The sequence below is a fragment of the Strix uralensis genome, chromosome 15 (genome assembly GCF_047716275.1).
Source record: "Strix uralensis isolate ZFMK-TIS-50842 chromosome 15, bStrUra1, whole genome shotgun sequence".
Lineage (NCBI taxonomy): Eukaryota > Metazoa > Chordata > Aves > Strigiformes > Strigidae > Strix > Strix uralensis.
In genome coordinates, this window is record NC_133986.1 from 12,111,377 (window position 1) to 12,128,903 (window position 17,527).

At 49.2% G+C, this 17,527-nt stretch overlaps 1 protein-coding gene and 1 long non-coding RNA gene across 2 annotated transcripts in view; one reads left to right on the forward strand and one right to left on the reverse strand.

Annotated features, from left to right (window-relative positions):
• The window catches only part of LOC141950309 (uncharacterized), a 47,688-nt gene extending 31,331 nt beyond the window's left edge, over positions 1–16,357 (forward strand). The window contains exon 3 of the long non-coding RNA XR_012630994.1: positions 16,225–16,357. This is a non-coding gene — a long non-coding RNA (uncharacterized LOC141950309). The remainder of the gene's footprint in view (positions 1–16,224) is intronic.
• Positions 1–17,527, reverse strand: part of EPS8L2 (EPS8 signaling adaptor L2) — a 65,833-nt gene that overhangs the window by 39,649 nt on the left and 8,657 nt on the right. Inside the window, exons 2-3 of the mRNA XM_074884940.1 lie at positions 3,701–3,765; positions 2,374–2,429 (exon numbers count right to left, since the gene is read on the reverse strand). Of these exons, the coding sequence (XP_074741041.1) occupies positions 2,374–2,429; positions 3,701–3,744 (100 nt within the window). The 5' untranslated portion in view covers positions 3,745–3,765. The remainder of the gene's footprint in view (positions 1–2,373; positions 2,430–3,700; positions 3,766–17,527) is intronic.

Consider the following 17,527-nt stretch of genomic DNA (forward strand, 5'->3'; position numbering starts at 1 on the left):
TAAACCTAAAGCCTGGTTCACCTAGGAATAATATTTAGACATATGTGTGCATTGGAGCATCCGTGTGCATTACCCAGTGAGCTTTAAATGCAGCAGATGTCTGTCTGCTGTGAATTTGGGAGTTGTTGCACTCATTTCTTTGGAGGCCTAGCAGCGTATGCAGGCTGAGGGTCCAGCCTGATTACACTGGAGAAAAATGGAAATATGAAAAGTCTTGTAAGCTCCAAATATCCCTTAGCAGCATTGTAATCACATAATCAAGGCCAGCTCAGCTTGATGTGATTTGTTTCATTATGAAACATAATTCTCCCTGGAATTTTAGTTCTTGCCTGCCCTCCACCCCAAAATGTGCCAGCTCACAGCAGAAATTAATGTTGGGGGAGGGAGGATCCAAGTGTGAATGGGACCCAGGCATTTAAATATTGGGTTTGACACATGCTGAGTGTCCTTTGATAAAGGCGTGCTGAATTAGCGGGGCAGGTTTCAAGTTCTGCCAAGCAAAAACCCTGTGGATGTGCTCGTGCCGTGCAGGGCTGAGCCGGCCAACAGCCACAGGCTTAGGCAGTCAATGACTGCAGACCTCATACTGTGTTCCAGAGGTGGCAGGGAAATAACGGGCAGCTGATTTACTCCTCCTGAAGATTTGGCCCATGGACTTATGGTTCTCTTCTAAAGTTTGCTGGAATTTGGTCAGAGAGGTCCCATCCTGGTGAAATTTGCTTTTGGGGTGTGTCAGTGCAAGAAAAATTTAAAAGATGTAACTCGGTGTTGAAAATGAGAAATTGTGTGTGTTCTAAGGGCAGTCTGTCAGCCTTCTCTTTTGGTAGCTTCCACGGCAGAGGCGTGTTGTGGTGGTCCCTGCTCGTGGGGCTGAGGCACCAACTCAGCCCTGCGCTCACAATTGGATCCCACCCTGGAACCCTGACAATTGGGAGTCCTGGGCTGCCTCCACCCATGGGTGCTAACCTGCACGTGTTCCATGTTTCCAACACAGCTGTCAGCTCTTGGTTTCATTTTTACACGTCTCTGTAGGGCCCTTTATTTATCTTGCAGCTATAATCTTTCTGCCCCTGATCAGATCTGCAGGAGCTTTCAGCGCACAGCAAAAGAAATGATGCTACTTGGAGGTAGGAGGAGCTTGTCTGAACTAGCAGTCCTGTGTGCAGAGTGGAGCGGCACCCAAACGTTTCCACGCTTCATCCTCCTACTTCTTCCTAGGCTTATCATGTGTCCTTTCATCTCCAGACTGACACCGTTCAAACCCCCACTTGGCACCTGCCCTTCATGCAGCATCCAGGCCACAAATAGCCCTGGCCAGTAACACCAAATTTCTGTTCTACCTTTATTCCCGTGTTTCACTTCTTTGCAGCTAACAGAAGTTAACAATGACTTTGTTTAGCACTCCATCCACCACGTACAGCCCCCGCCTTCCCACCAGCATCCACTTCTTCCCAGGCAAGATAGGTCACTTGTGTGACACCGCTCCAGGCCACTCCACACTGATAAACCTCCAGCCAAAACCATTCAGCAACCAAAGCCACTTCCCAGGACAAATAAACCACCTTCACCTCATAGCTGCAAAGGGAGCTTTCTGATCAAAGCTCTCCAATGAGCACACCCAGCCTGTTTGTACCCAATGAAAGCATCAACTGGGCAAATCTACTGCTCTCAGGTGGGAGACTCTGCAGGCTCGGACTCCCCGAAAGCTGCTAGTGTTCCCCCAGGCAAACCCCCATCTTATCCAGGGAGTGATTGAGGGAGGTGACTTCTCACACAACTTTCTCCTTGTTCTGCCTACCCCATGGGCCAAGTCTTCACCTGGGATACGTTAAGAGAGCTACTAAGTTCAGGAATAACTTACTGATGCCTAAATGTTCTCCACGGCTCTTCACCCAGTGACTCGCTGGCTCCTCTGGAGCTGGGGTGGTTATAAACAAGCTGCATGCCAGGCTCTGTGCAAGCACCCATCCTACCCACTCCCTCTACTTCCAAAGAGCCAAAGGGCACTGGAGTTTTCATGCTTCACTGCATAGTTAAAAGAGGATAATCATTAACCTGCTGAGGACAGTCTTTCTTTTGTTAGGCTCTTTATCAGGTTATCTTGCTAGCATAACAGGAGAGGATCTGGGTGACGAGTGGGGGTGAGGTTCTGTGTAGCTTGTTCTCACAAAATCACAGCTGTCCCCAGCATAGGAGGTGGTGGCACAGAGGTGAGGGGCATTTTGCTGCCATGTCAGGCCAGCCTGTTGTGTATGGAGGTCTGGATTCACGTGGCTTTGAGCTTTGGCCTCAAACTCCCCAACATCCGCATCCAAATCTCCAGAGGTGTTTTTGCTATAGGAAACCTTAAATGTGTTTGTGGGTATGACTTACCATACAGGTCCTTTGCGCTCAGCTTGGAGGCTCCGTCCGCTCTGCCCATGCTGCCACTGTAAAAGAAAGAAAGTACAAATAAACCAGCAGCTCCTGGATCTTTTTAACATCTGCTTTCATACTGCAGCTGTCCCAAGAGGGTCCAGCCCTGCCTTCCTCATCATGTCTGTCAGATGTGGCGCAACTCCAAATTACCAGGCAAAGCATTTGCTTGTCTGACCGTGGTGGCAGCTCCTCTGCAACCCTAGCTGTTATCCACACCGCAGGCACATGTCACTAAACCCAGCAGCTGGAAACAGGAGACAGGAACCCATCAAGGCCTGTCCCCGCTAGAGTTACCTTCACACACAGTGTCCCCTGGCAGGACATTGCTTCTGGAGGGGTTGGACAGCAGCTCCCAGTGAGCAATAAGGGGGTTGTCACTGGGAGCAGCACAGGTAAACAGAGACCCCTCCATGGGATACCTGAGGCAGTGTCAGTGCCAAGATTAAGATCCCTTATTAACAGACCCTTTTGAGATCATACAATCATAAAATAGTTGGGGTTGAAAAGGACCTTTTAAAAGTCTAGTCCAACCTGCCCTGCAATGGGCAGGGACATCTTCAACTAGATCAGGTTGCTCAGAGCCCTTGAAGGCAGGTGCTCAGATGTAGAACATGTCCCATGTAAAAATGTGGAAGGACATAATTGTGTGTAAACATTTGAGTTTTGGGGTGTCGGATCTCTAAGCATGGGTTACATCCCCTGTAGGGCTGCCCCCCTGCCCCATGCCTGGGTTGTACGTAGGAGCGTGCAGCCAGGAGATAAGGGTTTCTCCACTCAGGCCTGGCAGGGGAGGATCAAGGCGGGACCTCGGGTTTTCAGGTTCTGTGGTCGGGCTGCCCTGCACGGTGCAGTGAGCTAGTGGGTGGCCAGTGGCTACTTTCTGTTCTGTCTCCACAGTCCCGAGGGCAGGCAGTGGTTCACGGTGCTCATACACCTACACCCTGCTTTCCAGAGACCAGGAGTGTGCAGGAAGGAGGGAGAGGGCTGGTGGGTCTGGCTCCATCGGGAAGCTGTCACAGGCTGCCATAGCCCCCAGGCCACAGGTGGAGAGGCTCCTGGTGTCCCCCTCCTCTCTCCACACCTAATGTGGCATTACCAGGGCATGTGAGCTGTGAGGCAGTGATGCTGGCTATGGCCACAGCTTGTGAGGTGCCCAGGAAGGGTGAAACAAACACCAGAGACTTGGGAGGCAAGTGGGACTGCTAGGAGCATCCCCCCGGCTGGTAGGAGGGAGCGGTGGTGCCAGCTGTGAGAAGGGGAAGCCCACCACAAAGATCCTTACTTTGATGAGCCAGGATTGCTGCTGAGGGATCCCTTGAGACTCATGTTGCTTCACAGGACAGGCAACTGCAGCAGAAGCAAAAGAGACAGGGTTAAGTGATTAGAAAACATGCTCTCAGATTGTTTATCTGTGTGCGTGCTGCCCTCCCCGCCTCTGATCTGGGGTCTCCAAGCAGGAGCATGGGCAGATGAGAACGGTCAGGATGGGGTTTCCTTGCTGCTCTCTGCCCTGTGGCTCAGACACCCCTCACAGCTCTGACCTGGGCTGAAGATGACACATCCCTGGATGCCTTTCCGAAACCAATTTCCACCTCTCCCCTCTTGCCCATCCCTTCTAGGCACACCCCAACTTTGTGGTATTTCAGCACGTCCTTTTCTAGCAAAGCAGCCCTGCCTATGGTTTAGCAGGGACTGATGTGGCCTTTGCCTCTATGGTCTGTCAGAGGCCATTAGCAAACATACGTGTATCCCTGTGGCCATGTGCTGATGACTGTCAGTGTCCTGAGTCATTTTTCATGCCTAAAGTGCCATTATCTTTTGTTATGTGGCAATTTTAAACTCTATACCAGCTGTTAAAGTATCCTTACCAGGGTATTGCCCACACAGAGAAAAGTGAAATAATTGTGAATGCAGAGTAAGGATGGAGAAAAATTTACTGTGATGACTGAGTGCTTGGTGAGAGGCAGATAGGCTCAGTTCAGATTATTTTTTTTACCTCCTCTTTTGAATGAGAATTGTAAATAACGTGAGAGAAGATGTGGGAGAGATCCAGGCACTGCTCTGAGAGCAGAACTGCAAGGGGAAAAAAAAAAAAAAAAGGAAGGGTAAAACAAGGTATAATAAGACCTCAGAGGATGCTTTGTATTGGCATCCAAGATATTCACCTCAGCTCCAGTGCATGAGTTGAAGGAAAACCAAGACAAAGTCTTCAAGTTTTTTTTATTCACTTCTGAAAAGTTCCGGGAGCACCTGCCTGTGGGCTGGGCACTCAGCACCTCTTTCTTGCTTCGCCTGGGTCGGACCCTGCTGACCTCGTTATAAGGTGGTCAGAATTCAAAAGTATGGCCTTAAAATACTTGTTGCTGGCCTGAAGGAAGAAATTCATCAGTGTCTTCAGTAGGATTTCCTGCGAGGGGACCTTTGAATGTGCTTGGCATGTGCCATGAGGCCACCATGAGAGCCATCCCTGGCAGGCAGTGGAGCTGCTTCACAAAGGTTTTTCTTAACTGAGTTTAGGCTAAAGTGTGCGTAATCCCCAGGGAGTACTTGGGAGTCATCCCTGCCACCTGGGATTTCCCCTTTGGAGGCTGACTATCTCTGCTGCAGGGCTGCTTGTATTGTCAGCAGAGGTTCTTCTAGATTCCTTACGTATCCGTTTTTATTCCTCGTGTTGGACACACTCATTCGTAGTATTTTGCTCTGTGTGTTTCACCCTGAGGTGAGGGCAGATACAGAGATTTTCTCACTGATCTTAGCAAAACTGCAGGCCTGTCAGAGGGATATATTTTGTGGAGATCCAGTTCTCCAGGCAAACCACATGGCGTGGGTGCGTGCCACACATTGCACCCCACTAGCAGCGTTGTCCACCCGCCCACAGGCATGTGTACACACAGCCTGGATGGAGGGACCCCGGCATGGTTTGGGCTCAGCCTTGCGGCTTTCAGCCTGCTTTGTGTCCCAGTAATACTCCTCAGCACTGAGACACTGTTAGAAATTACTTTGAAGTGCATTTTGTAGCTAGTACGTTAAATTCTCCCTTTTTTGTCTCTCTTGTGGCTGATACTAAAGTCCATGCAGACGCACACGCGCAGATATAAATTCATATACACGGTAGAATAGAAACTTGGTGTTCTGCCAACTCCTCTAAGTGTAATGAAACCCATCCCTGTGCCCAGGCTTGGGTACCTGTGAATTTTTCCTCTGTTAATAGCTGTCTGCTGGTTTCCTTTTACAGTCCTCAAACTGTTCCTATCTCCCAGATCTCTGTGTGCATTAGCATAAGATACCTAGAAGAGGGAATGTGCTCTAATAAACCCAGCTCTGGTCTGTTTACTTTACATCATCCAATCACTTTAGTCCTGTGGCTGATGATCATAGCTGGGAATGTTTCTGCATATTAATGTAATATTTCTGGCTCCCTTTCACTTACTGCCCCAGGGCCATGTCCTTAATGGACTGAAATCCAGGTTACTCCAGCAGGTAAGTGGCACTGAGTTTGGCCTGTGGAGTTCAGAGCTTGCTCCCAGGCTCCAGCTGTGAAACAGCAGGAGGAACCAGGGATGCAGCCAAGGTCACCCTAGTTTTTGTTTCTCCTTCATGAGCTCTGTCCAAAAGACAAACTTTGGGGATCTCCTTCTGCTTTTGGAGGAACACATCTGGCCAAACCCTACGTGGCTGCCAGAGGAGCAGACCCCGTGGCAGAGGTTGGTGCTCAGCTTCGAGGGTGAAGCGGGACCAGCTATAAAATGAGCTAACTCTTTATCTCATGGTAGCTAATAGAAAGTGCTGCCGGGATAAGCTGCGCTCGCCAGAGGAAGGCAGGATAAGCTACCATGCACCTCGGCTAGTGGAAACGCCACCAGACCCCACAAGGTGTCAGAAGGACTTGCCAACACGCTGCCAGAAGTATGCGGTGGGAACACCCAGCACCCATGAAACGGCAGGAAGGGTTTGTGCCGCGTGCAGTCCTGTTTTTATACCCTGACACTCCAAAAGTCTTCCGCCCAGCCAAGCAGAAGCCGTAATGCATTAGCACCGCTGATATTTCAGCGAGGGGCTGATTATAAATTGCTCCTTCTGACATGGCTGATCGAGTGATTCCTTGTCCGTCTTGGCGTTTATAACGCAATAAACCCCAGTGTCCCCCCGCCCTTCGCCCAGCGCTGTTGGAAGGTTGTCCTCCCTTCCAGGGTGTCTGTATCCAAAACAGGGTGTGAAACTGGAAGCAATGCAAGCGCCTGCCAAGTCAGCAGATCCTTACCCTGCTGGGCTCCCTTCTTTTTATTTATTCATGCTATTTTCGTTATTTAACCTTTGCCTGGTTCTTACCGCTGCTTTAAGGGCCATGTCTGTGTTCAAATTCGTGTTAATCGAAAGGAGGGTGTGGTATGGTGCTGGCTAAGTTAAACCAGGACAGAGCCTTGTGCCAGAACTTTTAATTCAGTTTAAATTGCCTGATATTAATTGAATCCTAGCTGGCAGACTGTGGGGAGGGGGGGCACTTTTCTGAGGGGTTGGAGACTTTATAATGATTTTGCTAAATCGAGAGACAACTGGACTTGAATAAGATGAAGCAAGGGCTGAGAGTACTTCACCTCAAAATGCAGATGGGGCCAAAGATAAGATGTGAGAGATGAGAGGGGGTTATGGCCAGGCAGCTTGTTTCCCCCTCCCCGTGAGGACATCCCTAAGAGCTCTGACAGTCTGCAAGCTCTGACACACGCATAGTCTTCTCCCTGCTGTCATTTCAGCTGTGGTTCAGGCTTCCCTAATTAGAGGGTTCCTGATCTCGCTCTTATCTCCCTGCAGGGCGCAGCTGCTCTCTCCTCCTTCCCCAGCCGGGCGAGCATGCATAGGAAGGGAAGGCAAAGAAGAGGCAAATTTAGCCCTGCAATGTGTAGCTGCACAGGGCTTGCCTTTGACTCAGCCTTATCAAATCCAGTTTCGAGACCGTGCACTCACTCTTTTTGTGGTGCAGGGCAGTGTTTCTCCATGGGTCACCAAAAAAGCCAGTTAAGCCCTGCATGTGAACACAGTGTTTAAGGGGATTGGGGCTCCAGCAGCTAAGCCAGGCTCAAATTCTGACTGCGGGGACGGGTGGTAGCACTATGGTTCTGCTGGGGTGACTTACAGGGGAAGCTTAACTGCCTGGCTAAAGCCTGGTACCATGACCCATCCCAGGCCAGGAGATCTCATGTGATGAGACAGCCTCAGGGAGGCCAGCAGAAGTCAATGCAAGGGGACATAAAGGTGGGTGAAGTCGCATTGTACTTTAAAACAAAGGAAATCTCCCTCCCTGACTTTCCGGACAATCTTATCCTTGGAAGTCAAATATCCTCCTGAAGACACACGGAGTTGTGATAGGAGCCTGGCATTGTTGTCTGTGCCACATTTCTGTACTTTTAGAGCAAATGGAAGCAGGCCATGCATTGTTTTGACTTTCTTTGAGTCTTTGAAGAGGGAGCTGCAACATTGCAAGGGTGGAGAAGCTCTATGGGAGGTGAAAGAATAACAGCTCTCTACTCCATGGGCTGGTCGCTGCTATTGTCGTGCATTATTTTTATTAGGAATACTTCTCCCTTGTCTGCTGTGGTGATACATTTTTGTTCTTACAAGCAAATGGAAAGGGATTGTGAAAACTTCTGGATTTTGGGTGAAAATTGGACAACTTGAAATATTAGTGTCTTTTTTAGGGCTATTATGATTATAATCACTGTTAATAACAAAAGCAGCATCTAGTGTTTGTGAGTGTTTTTCATCATGACTCTAAGACTACCTTTAAGAGTGCGATCAGATAGAGCGAGCTGGAGAAGGTTTGTTGGTATCAGAGGCTGTTAGAATAAATGATTGTAGCGGTGGAGAAGTGCTGGGCAAAACACAACAGGTTTTGCTGGAACAACAGTAGAAAAATATGGCAAAAAACCCAAAACCTTAAAAACTGACAAGCTACCTAGGAGTAAGCTTTTCCCTAGCATGCTCTAACCCGTTTCTAACAGACATTGTCTTTGTTTCCATCAGTCATCCCACTGAAATCTGCCCAGTGTGACAGGATTTCCGAAATGCCCACAAGCTGGTATTGAAACATGTTTTCCTACCTGGAGCCATGGTACTGTTACTGATGATTTAACCGATGTGTCACAAAAAGGGGTTAAATAAGGTTTGATGTCTGTAGCCTAAAATGTTTCTTGACCGAGTTGGACCACCTAGAATGATGCCAACATGCAAAATGGTCCCTTATGCCTTGTCAAGTCAGTCCAAAGGGGGTGGTGGGGAATGGCTTCACTCTGCAGCACATGTAAGTGCTTGAGGACGAGGCAAGGGAAATCTCTGCACCAACTAGATTATGGGGCTTGGACACTGGTGAAATATATGTGATGGAAACGCTGCCCAGGGGCAGGAGGGGGCAGGTCTAACGAGGGTGCTGCTGTCTGTGCGTGTAGCCTGTGCCAAGTGGATGGGTCAGGCAGAAAAGCTAGATTAGCAAAAGCCTCAGCAAGTAACATAAAGCGTCAGCTAGAAACATTAGCTGGTGACCACATGATGTTATCTTTTAAACTTCCCAGGACAACAAAGCGCCGTCTGTTAGGGTTGCTGGATGTTTTCAAAAGGGAATGTCATGCTGGGGAAAGCTGTTTGACAGACTGTCCCGCAAAGCTAAGTCTGCTTGTACCCACACAAGAGCGAAGGGAGCACAGGTGCTGTCATACATGTGTCCTGCACTGTCCTTGCTCCAGACAGCCCCCCGGCCCCTGAGAGTACCCTGCCCGACTCCCACGATCTGTCCTGCCCACTGTGATCGTATTGAAGGACCTGGCAGATGGGCAAGGCTACAATCCCATGTCAATCCACTAACAAATAACTTTGGGGTGTTGGTGAGGCACTGGGAGCTGTGTGTTCAGCGCTCCTCATGCGGCACCAAACGATCTAAATCCACACAATCTGGTTTAGATCTCTAAAAGTGCTTGTGAGATGGTCTCTGGGAGCCTGCGGCAGACTTGAGAACTTAACCTGGGTCTCTTGTGTTCTGGTCCAGCCTCCTTATGATGAAAACACCCTTCTCCTGCTTTTAGTTGCTTTTCTGAATCTGTCAGCAAGGATGCCTGTCAGGGCTCACCAAAAGAAAGTCAGACCTGCTTGGTAGGGTCTCTACCAAAAACATGTGCTTGTAAAGAAAATCATCTTTGCGTTAGTCAGAAAGCATCAGGGGAAACGCAAATCCAGAGCAAAGAGGCTGACAGCCAAACAAATTATCATGTTGTTGTTCAGTTTTGGTCCCCACTATGCAAAACAGATGTGGACAGCCTGGAGAGGGTCCAGAGAAGGGCCACAAAGGTGATCAAAGGAGGAGTGGGCAGCCATGTAGGGAAAGGCTGAGAGAACTGGATTTGTTCAGCTTCAGGAAGAGAAGGCTCTGGGGAGACCTTAGCAGCATGTTCCAGTATCTAAAGGGTGGCTGCAAAGAAGATGGATCCTCCCTTCTTAAAAGGAGTCATGTGGGGAAGATGAGGGGTAACGAGTACAAGTTACTCCTGGTGAGATTCTGATTGGACAGAAGAGGAAAATTTTTCACACTGAGAACAATCAGCCGCTATAATTGCCCCAGGGAAGTGGTGGGTTCCCCAACACTGAACACTTTTAAGATTCAGCTGTTCGGGGGCTGGGCCAGCTTGGATAGACTAGGCTTTTGCCAGTAAGGGTTGGACCAGCTGATCCTTGAGGACCCTTCCAACCTGGGATTCTGGGATTCTATGATTGTTGTTGTTGCTGCTCCTTTGTAAAAACAATCAAGCAAGGATCTTGTCCCATTTTAAGACTGAAATTTCCAAACCCTGTCTTTGCAAATCAGACCTTGCAAATCATGGTGGTTTAATGGCACCAAGTCAGAACTTCATGACTGTTTTAACCTGTTGCTGGTGATTCCTGCTTTGAAAAGGGGAACACATCCAACTGCTATTTCTCAGGGAGTCTGGTTGACCCCAGGAGTCCCCATTCTTATCTGTATTGTTTGAGATGTCTTTACAGTGCCCCAAGTTTTGGAAAGCAGTGAGTCCTGTTGTCCTTTCCCTCCCCCCACCCATGGCACCCCCTGTTCAAGTTATCATTACAGTGACAGAGCCATGAGATCGCAGGTCACTTTTGGAAGATGTTAGCCCCTATGGAACAGGTGAGCATGAATTGTGAGTGTAGTTTTGGGGTGTGCATGGCGTGTAGCATGTTACACTAGTTAGTCACGGGCAGTGCGTACAACCTGCTGGGTGTCTGGAAGAAACACTCCCTGCTCTGTACATGGGATTTTTCACATTGCGGGGATTCTCCGGAAGACAAGCACCTGGATAAATATAACCCAGCCCAACAGGTCAGCGCAGGTCTGAGCAGGGAAGAACCAAACGTTCTTCAGCCTCCACGGGAGAAGCGGCAGCAGCTCTTTTAGACTGAGGCACCTCAGATCTACAGCCACCCCTCTGCTGGCTTTGGTGGACCCTGATTGCCACTTTGTGTTTGAGTCTCCACCTCCTTATGCGCTGTGCCTTTCTACGCTGGGCCCAAATCTTGCAGAGCATCAGGATAAGATTTATACCCATTGCTGAGGAGCACACCCAAGTAGTCTGTGCCTTGTTCACACGCTGCCTCAGAAACAATAATTTGTACTTAAAAAGTATTTCCTGGGAAAATGTTTAGGCGGACTTCCTAGTGTCAAGAGGGAAACACCCACACGCTTGTCCGGCACTGGGCTTGGCATGAGCTGTCCCTGGGAGCCCACACAGCCCTGCTAGATTGCACTGGAGGTTTGGAGGCAATGCATCTGCTACCTTTACTAGTGATCCCCCAAGGGGCTGAAATGGAGGCTTGGGAGTTAATTTTCCCAAACACAAACTGATACTGTGGAGCCAAAGTGCTGATATTTACAAATTGCTGATGCAAGATTCACAAACTACCTAGAGAGACCATGGGAAGTTACCTCCTATGTCCCTGCACGCACATACTTGTGTGTGGCTCTTTCCAGTCTGTAGGTGATGCACAAACAGACCTTAATTTAGGTCCAGGTCAGGAGTCTGGGCAGCGCTGGAGGCTCGTGGTGCCCACAGAGGTTGGTGTGGGAAAGGAAGGCTCTGCAGGCTACTTGAACCAAACTAGGAGCTTTTTTATTCCTGCCAGAATGTAAAACCTTCCCTCAAGAAACACAACCAAAAGCAAGTCTAGACAGTGCCTTGCTCTATAAATACCCAGGGAAAATGCACAAATAGCCACAATCTCCAAGATCTTGGGGAAAAAACTGGAAGCTAACTCTACTACCCCTCTGCAAGGCTTGTTTGCAGAGTCCCTGTGCTGAGTCACAGCTCCTGAATTTACCCTTTTCCTCTCTGTTGGAGGAATCCCGCAGAAGCCGGGTGGAGGAAAAATACAGAGCAGGTTTGGGCTTGCTGTGTGTCTGCTGAGCCCGTTTCTTGCCAGAGGTACCAAGCTGAGCATTATCTACGCTTGGGCTGCAGCTTAGCAAGCTTGAGAACCAGGCCCAGAAATAGCACGCCAAATATTAATAGATGCTTTTGGAAAGATGGAAGGAGACAGATGAGCGTAGCTTGTATAAAAGCTCATTAAATGGTTTGAACTAAAAGACCCAAATTCAAAACTACCTGAACGGGAGAAAGTGTAATGTGAGTCACTTGCACTCCCTGAGGAGAAAAACCAACATGACGTGTTCCCTAGGCTTCCTGGGGAACAAAGAGTGTTGTGGGGAATTTTGTAGCTTTTTTTTTCCTCTTTCCTGTTTTAATTTGTACCTACACCTTCTGTGAGCAAAGCCTGTCCCCTCGCCCTGCGACTGGCACTACTCAGCTCCTGGCATATGGGAGCCGTGGGGAGACAGGAACCATGGGAGGCTGGTGCTGGCATGGGACTGTCTGGCCAGGATGCAAGGGGAAGGCTGGAGGGCTCCAGCCATCGTGCGCTGGTGCTGGCAGGACCCAGGGGCGTAGCATGCCCGGTACCCAGAAAGTTTTCTGAAGAAATGCACTGGTAGTTGTCATGCTGAAGGTTTCTCTGCCCTGCATCCTTATTCAATCCCCAACCCCCAGAATGATCCCTCTTCCTAGCCTTGTGCTAGGCTCCAGGAGCTGGATCACCAGCAGCAAGGGGGTTATAGCTGTGGTTTTTAGAAGGGAGGAAGGATTTGACACTGTGACTCTTGATGAAAGGGATCCTTTTTCTTTTCTCTGTGTAGAAAGCAAGACTCAGACATCAGGCCAGTAAAAATAGGGAGTGACTCTGCATTTGTGTGTCATATTCCAGAGCAGGACGGGTAACAGCCCAAGGCACTGCCCTGTCCTGCTCCAGCCCAGCCTGAAGGAGAGCATTGAATCACCTCTGTGTTCAGGCAAAACACCAAACCCCTGCGCCTAACTGGCAGCGTGCTCGTGTCTCCTGGCTGCAAGCACTGACTCCTGGAGCTGTTCCTCACTGTATAGTGCGAATATCTCTCAGTTCTCTTATGGCTTTTCCAGGTTTGAAGGCATTTGTGAAACAGCTGGGAGACTCAGCAGAAGGCTGGCACTGGTGGGGCAGGATGGACTAGTGTCTGGGGATGGAGAAGGTGTGAGGGTTCCTGCTGTGTCCCTGCAGCTTCACGCAGTGGTGTTAAGACTCTGATTGAGGGCACAGCAAAATGTTCTTCTTTATGGTGGCACTTCAAGGAAAAAAAAATAGCTGACTTGCTCAGGGCTGTCACATCCATGCTTGAGAGGTGGTGATGTGTTTATGTGAACCACCCGTGGCAAAACTGCTTCTTCCAGAAGCTTTAAAGCTGTCTGGTCCAACCATCAGCTGCCACGTCTGCACTAATAAGACCTGGGTGGTCCTTGTTAGTCCCCAATGGGTATCAGTCATTTATTGCCAGCTGTGGCCATATGGGTAGGTAAGAGATTGGCCTTTGCTGTCATGACTGCTTTGAGCTAATCACTCAGGTGCATTAATTGTCCATTAAATGGTTGCTTTAATGTATAAGTACACTGTGACGCCACCTCACATTAATACTGTGCAATCCTTACAAGCTAGCCTCAGCAATCCTAGTCTATTCTTGCTTTTACAGGAGAGCTGTAAAGCCTAACAGATAAATTTGGCAGGCTGATTCATTTTCCATGTCTCGGTAAAGGCCTTAGCCCCGGGAGGACCGTGATACTTAAACCTGAATGTCCCTTGCCTGGCTAGTGCCAGCCCAAATGGGGCTGAAATGCTTCAAGGAAGGATGGCTGGGTGGTATGGCTGGTCTCTCACCAACCCTCAGGAGGGGCAGAAGGAGTTTTGTTTGTAAATGGACTCCTCCATGCTGACTGGTTCATGAGCAAGACAGAGGCGTTGAGATCAATGGGACCTTTCTAGAACCTCCTCCTAAAGGAAGGGCATTTTTGGTCACTCCCTGAAACGCTGATTCACTTGCCTGGCAGAAATTCAGGCATGCAGCAGGACAGTCAGTGTGCCAAGAGCTTTTTCTCCATCACAGAAAAGCTTGTTATTAGGCTGAGAGCCACTTTGGGGGCCGTGTTTAGCTTCAGTTTGTCTCCAGCATGGCCGTATTGAAGTCTCTGGGATTGCAGCAAGATGTAGAACATGACTGGTAAATCTGAACCAAGAAATACTTCTTTCTCTCCCTGTGTAGGAAGGTCACACTATTGTACCTTTCTCCAAAGAAAGGGAGAGGGCTGCAGCCTGTCTCCCTCTGCCTATACCACTGAGTAACTGTTTTACTTTGTTCCCTGCTCCCTTTCCAGATGTCTGCTTACAGAAGTTGGGGTTTGGGGAAGCTAATGCATCAATAATTTTAATTTTCTGCTGTAAAACTCGCCCTGGGGTTTTTACTGGGAGGGTGGGGCAGAAGATTTGGGGGAGGAGATTCATTGCTTGAAAATCACATTTTCAAGGCTTTTCCAGCCTCCTTTAGGCTAATCACGACAACATTTGTTGCCATCTCTTCCCACCCCATTTTGTGCTTCCCACTCATATCCTGTCTGTGTATTTTTGGCCACTTGCTAACAATTCATTTGAGCTCAAACTTGGCACATGGGAGCTCAGCTCTGAGTGTCACTGCAGGAAAACAAGCTGATATCAGTTTAACCAGCTCGGTGACCTGGTGGCAACTACGCTCGCAGAGATATGGCAGGGTTCAGGTCAGCTTTTGGTGTGATGGGATGGGGTTGTTACTTGCAGGGTATATTCAACCCCTCAAAATGCACCTGGGGCTCTGACCAGGTATCCTTCTCTGGTGCAGGCGACAGCTGCATCTCCCAAGCGCTGCGAGCTTATTGAGGGGCTGCTGCTGGTTTCCTCAAGCCTTTCATCCCAGGTTACCCTGAGATTCCAGCTTGAGTGGTGGGAGCCACAGTAGGAGCACAGGCAGCCAGAACTGGGCCCAGCCCATGTAGCAGAAATAAGTGTCCACACTGACAGACCACAGCTCGCCCGTGGGGAGACTTTGCTGACGTACCACTGGGCTCCTGGCTCAGGGCATTGGCACTGGCTGTGGATGCAGCTGGCAACAACAAGGGTATATCATCCCCGTGGCTCAGGGGAGCGGGCTGTGCTCCTGAGGCTGGGAATACGCAAAAAATGTCTGTGCAGCAGCACTTGGGCATTTTTCAGTAGTAGTCTAATCTAGCCTTTTTCCTTCTGTTGTTGGTATTTTCATATATATGTCATGGTAGATAAAATTCTATATGAAAAATTGTGAGTTACCACTTCCCAGTCATCTCTGAAAAGCAGAAATGGGAGTTCATCAAAATGTGCTTTTATTGTCAGTCATTTATTTGTTTTACCTGCAAAATGCTGAGACTTTTGGATTCCCACGGAGAGTCCCCATAGGAACCATAATGTTCATTGCTGATGCAAAATATGTTCTGTTGCAAAATCTTTAACCAAACTTCCATGCCCAGCTGAGTGTAGCCCTGCTCTTGTCTTTGAATTCAGATTACAAAATGCACAGTCAGAGAACAGTGAGGGGAAGAGAACTGAGTGTTATTCTCAAAAACCCCATGCAGGAAACTCGCTCCTTTCTATAGGTCACAAACTTGCACCATCAGAGATGAGATTTCAGCTTGCCGGTGTGACAGAGTTCTCCTCTCTCCTTCAGCATGTCCTTTAGGCTCTGCAGGGCTTTGCCCCCCTCAGTGAAAGAACACTAGAAAAATTTACAGTCTCACAAAGAGAAATGGAACAGCTACAAGGGGGTGAGCTACCGTGGCTCGGAGGAGAGGTGCGGGGCAGGTGCCAAAGCGGGAAGGAGCCGCCGAGTGTGTTGGGGAATTGAGGCAGTCGGTGCCTGCATTCCCGACAGGGATGGACGCGAGTGCAGCTGATCTCAATGGGCTCATTCCTTGCCTACTCGCTTTCACCTCTTTTTTGAGCAACTCGTGTTTCTCTTGACCGAGCTGCAGCATTTGGAGCCTTCTGTCAGCAAAGTCTGCTAGAGGTTCCTCGTATTAACCCTTGGCATGCCGTTAGATACAGCAATCTTACTCTGGTAGTTCCTCTCTCCTGCTTTTAAACTCCTGCTTGATTTTCACTCTGAAACCTGGGCTACAGACGAGCAAATGGTCCTGATCCTCTCCTAGCAGCTTGCACCATAGTGTGACAAGTTACATTCTTGGTTCCAGGAGCAGCTTCAACACCTCCCACCTTCCTGCTGTCCCTGGCCACCACCTCATCCCCAGCAACTGTGTGCAGGAGCACTCCAACTCAGAGCAGGAACTGATGGGGCTTCAACCCCGTTCCCCCAGCATATAAATTTTTTTTTTAACTCGCTGGTTTATTTTCCAGCCGGATCAGCTCCAGAATCTGACTCAGCCCAGCCCCACAAGCACTTGTGCACAAGGAGTGTCACAGGAGTGTGAGCAACTGGGAATAGCTCAAGCCAGCCTCGCTGCCAGCTGTGGAGCCTCCCCCTGCATGTGTGCAGGTAAACCCTGGGCTTTTACAGGGTGATCATCTGTCATCAGGGTTGATTTCTGATGTTTGGGCTTTCAGTAAAGCCACCAAGCTCTGTGGATGAGGTCAGCAGGAGGGGTTTTTGCAGTATGAACAGCCAGTTACACAGTAACCAGAAGAGTCCCATGAGAGATCGTTCCAAAACAAAAAAAACCCCAATGTTCCTTTTGCCCTTTGTTTCATTTAGAATAGAAGGATGTGTGAGGCTGGGTTTGTCAAAAGAATTTAAAGGGCAGTTTCTAATCTTACGGTGCAGAAATGTTTTAACAGTCTTGCCGCAAAAAATTTAATCTCCTGCAAGGGAAAGGCACAATTGGTCCCTGCAGCAGAGGCCTGCGACGAGAGTCTGTGAGGGAAGTCTGTTCGCTGGGCTAAGAGGAATCAGGAGTGATCACAGGGCTGGGAAGGGTAGAGAAGAGTTTCCGGCAGTGTCTTGAAGAGGAAAGGTTTCACTAACCACTCCCACATGCCCACAGGGCCTTGGCACAGGGATTTCTAGTCCCGAAAAGCTGGAGCTCTGCAGGGGGACACAAAGGAGACGCTTTCTTCTGTGGGAACCTTAGCACTGTGGAGCAGGTTGTCCAGAGAGATTGTGCCATCTCTGTTCTTGGAGATTTTCAAGAACAGACTGAGTCAAGCCCTGTGCAACCTGTTCTGATTTCAGAGCTGACTCTGCTTTGGGTTGGACTAGAGACCTCCTGAGGTCCCTCTGGCCTGAATGACCCTGTGATTCTGCAAGAGGAGAGGAGCAAGGAGCAAGAAAGCCCTTTTATGCCAGGTGGGCAAGCTGTGTTTGCAGGGGTTAGGGCAGCTGGAGGATGGCACAGTCATGCCAACACAGGCCACATGGATTCTTTTACAGCCAAAGGAGGAGGCAGGGGTGGTGATTACCACAACCCGTGGTTTAAAACCAGTGAGCTCTCCTCACTGGACTGACTGTCTTTAGGGTACACTGATCTTTAGATAAGACACAGGTTTATGGGTCACCTCTGGAGCAAGGAAAGCTTTGCAGAAGCAGGGTCGTGTCTAAACGTGCACGTTGAAGGACCTGGCACATTCTGGGAAAGTCATTTGGAGGGAAGGCGCAGGTGGCCCCAGGAGCACAGGAATATACGTGGTTTTGAGAGGGACAGGG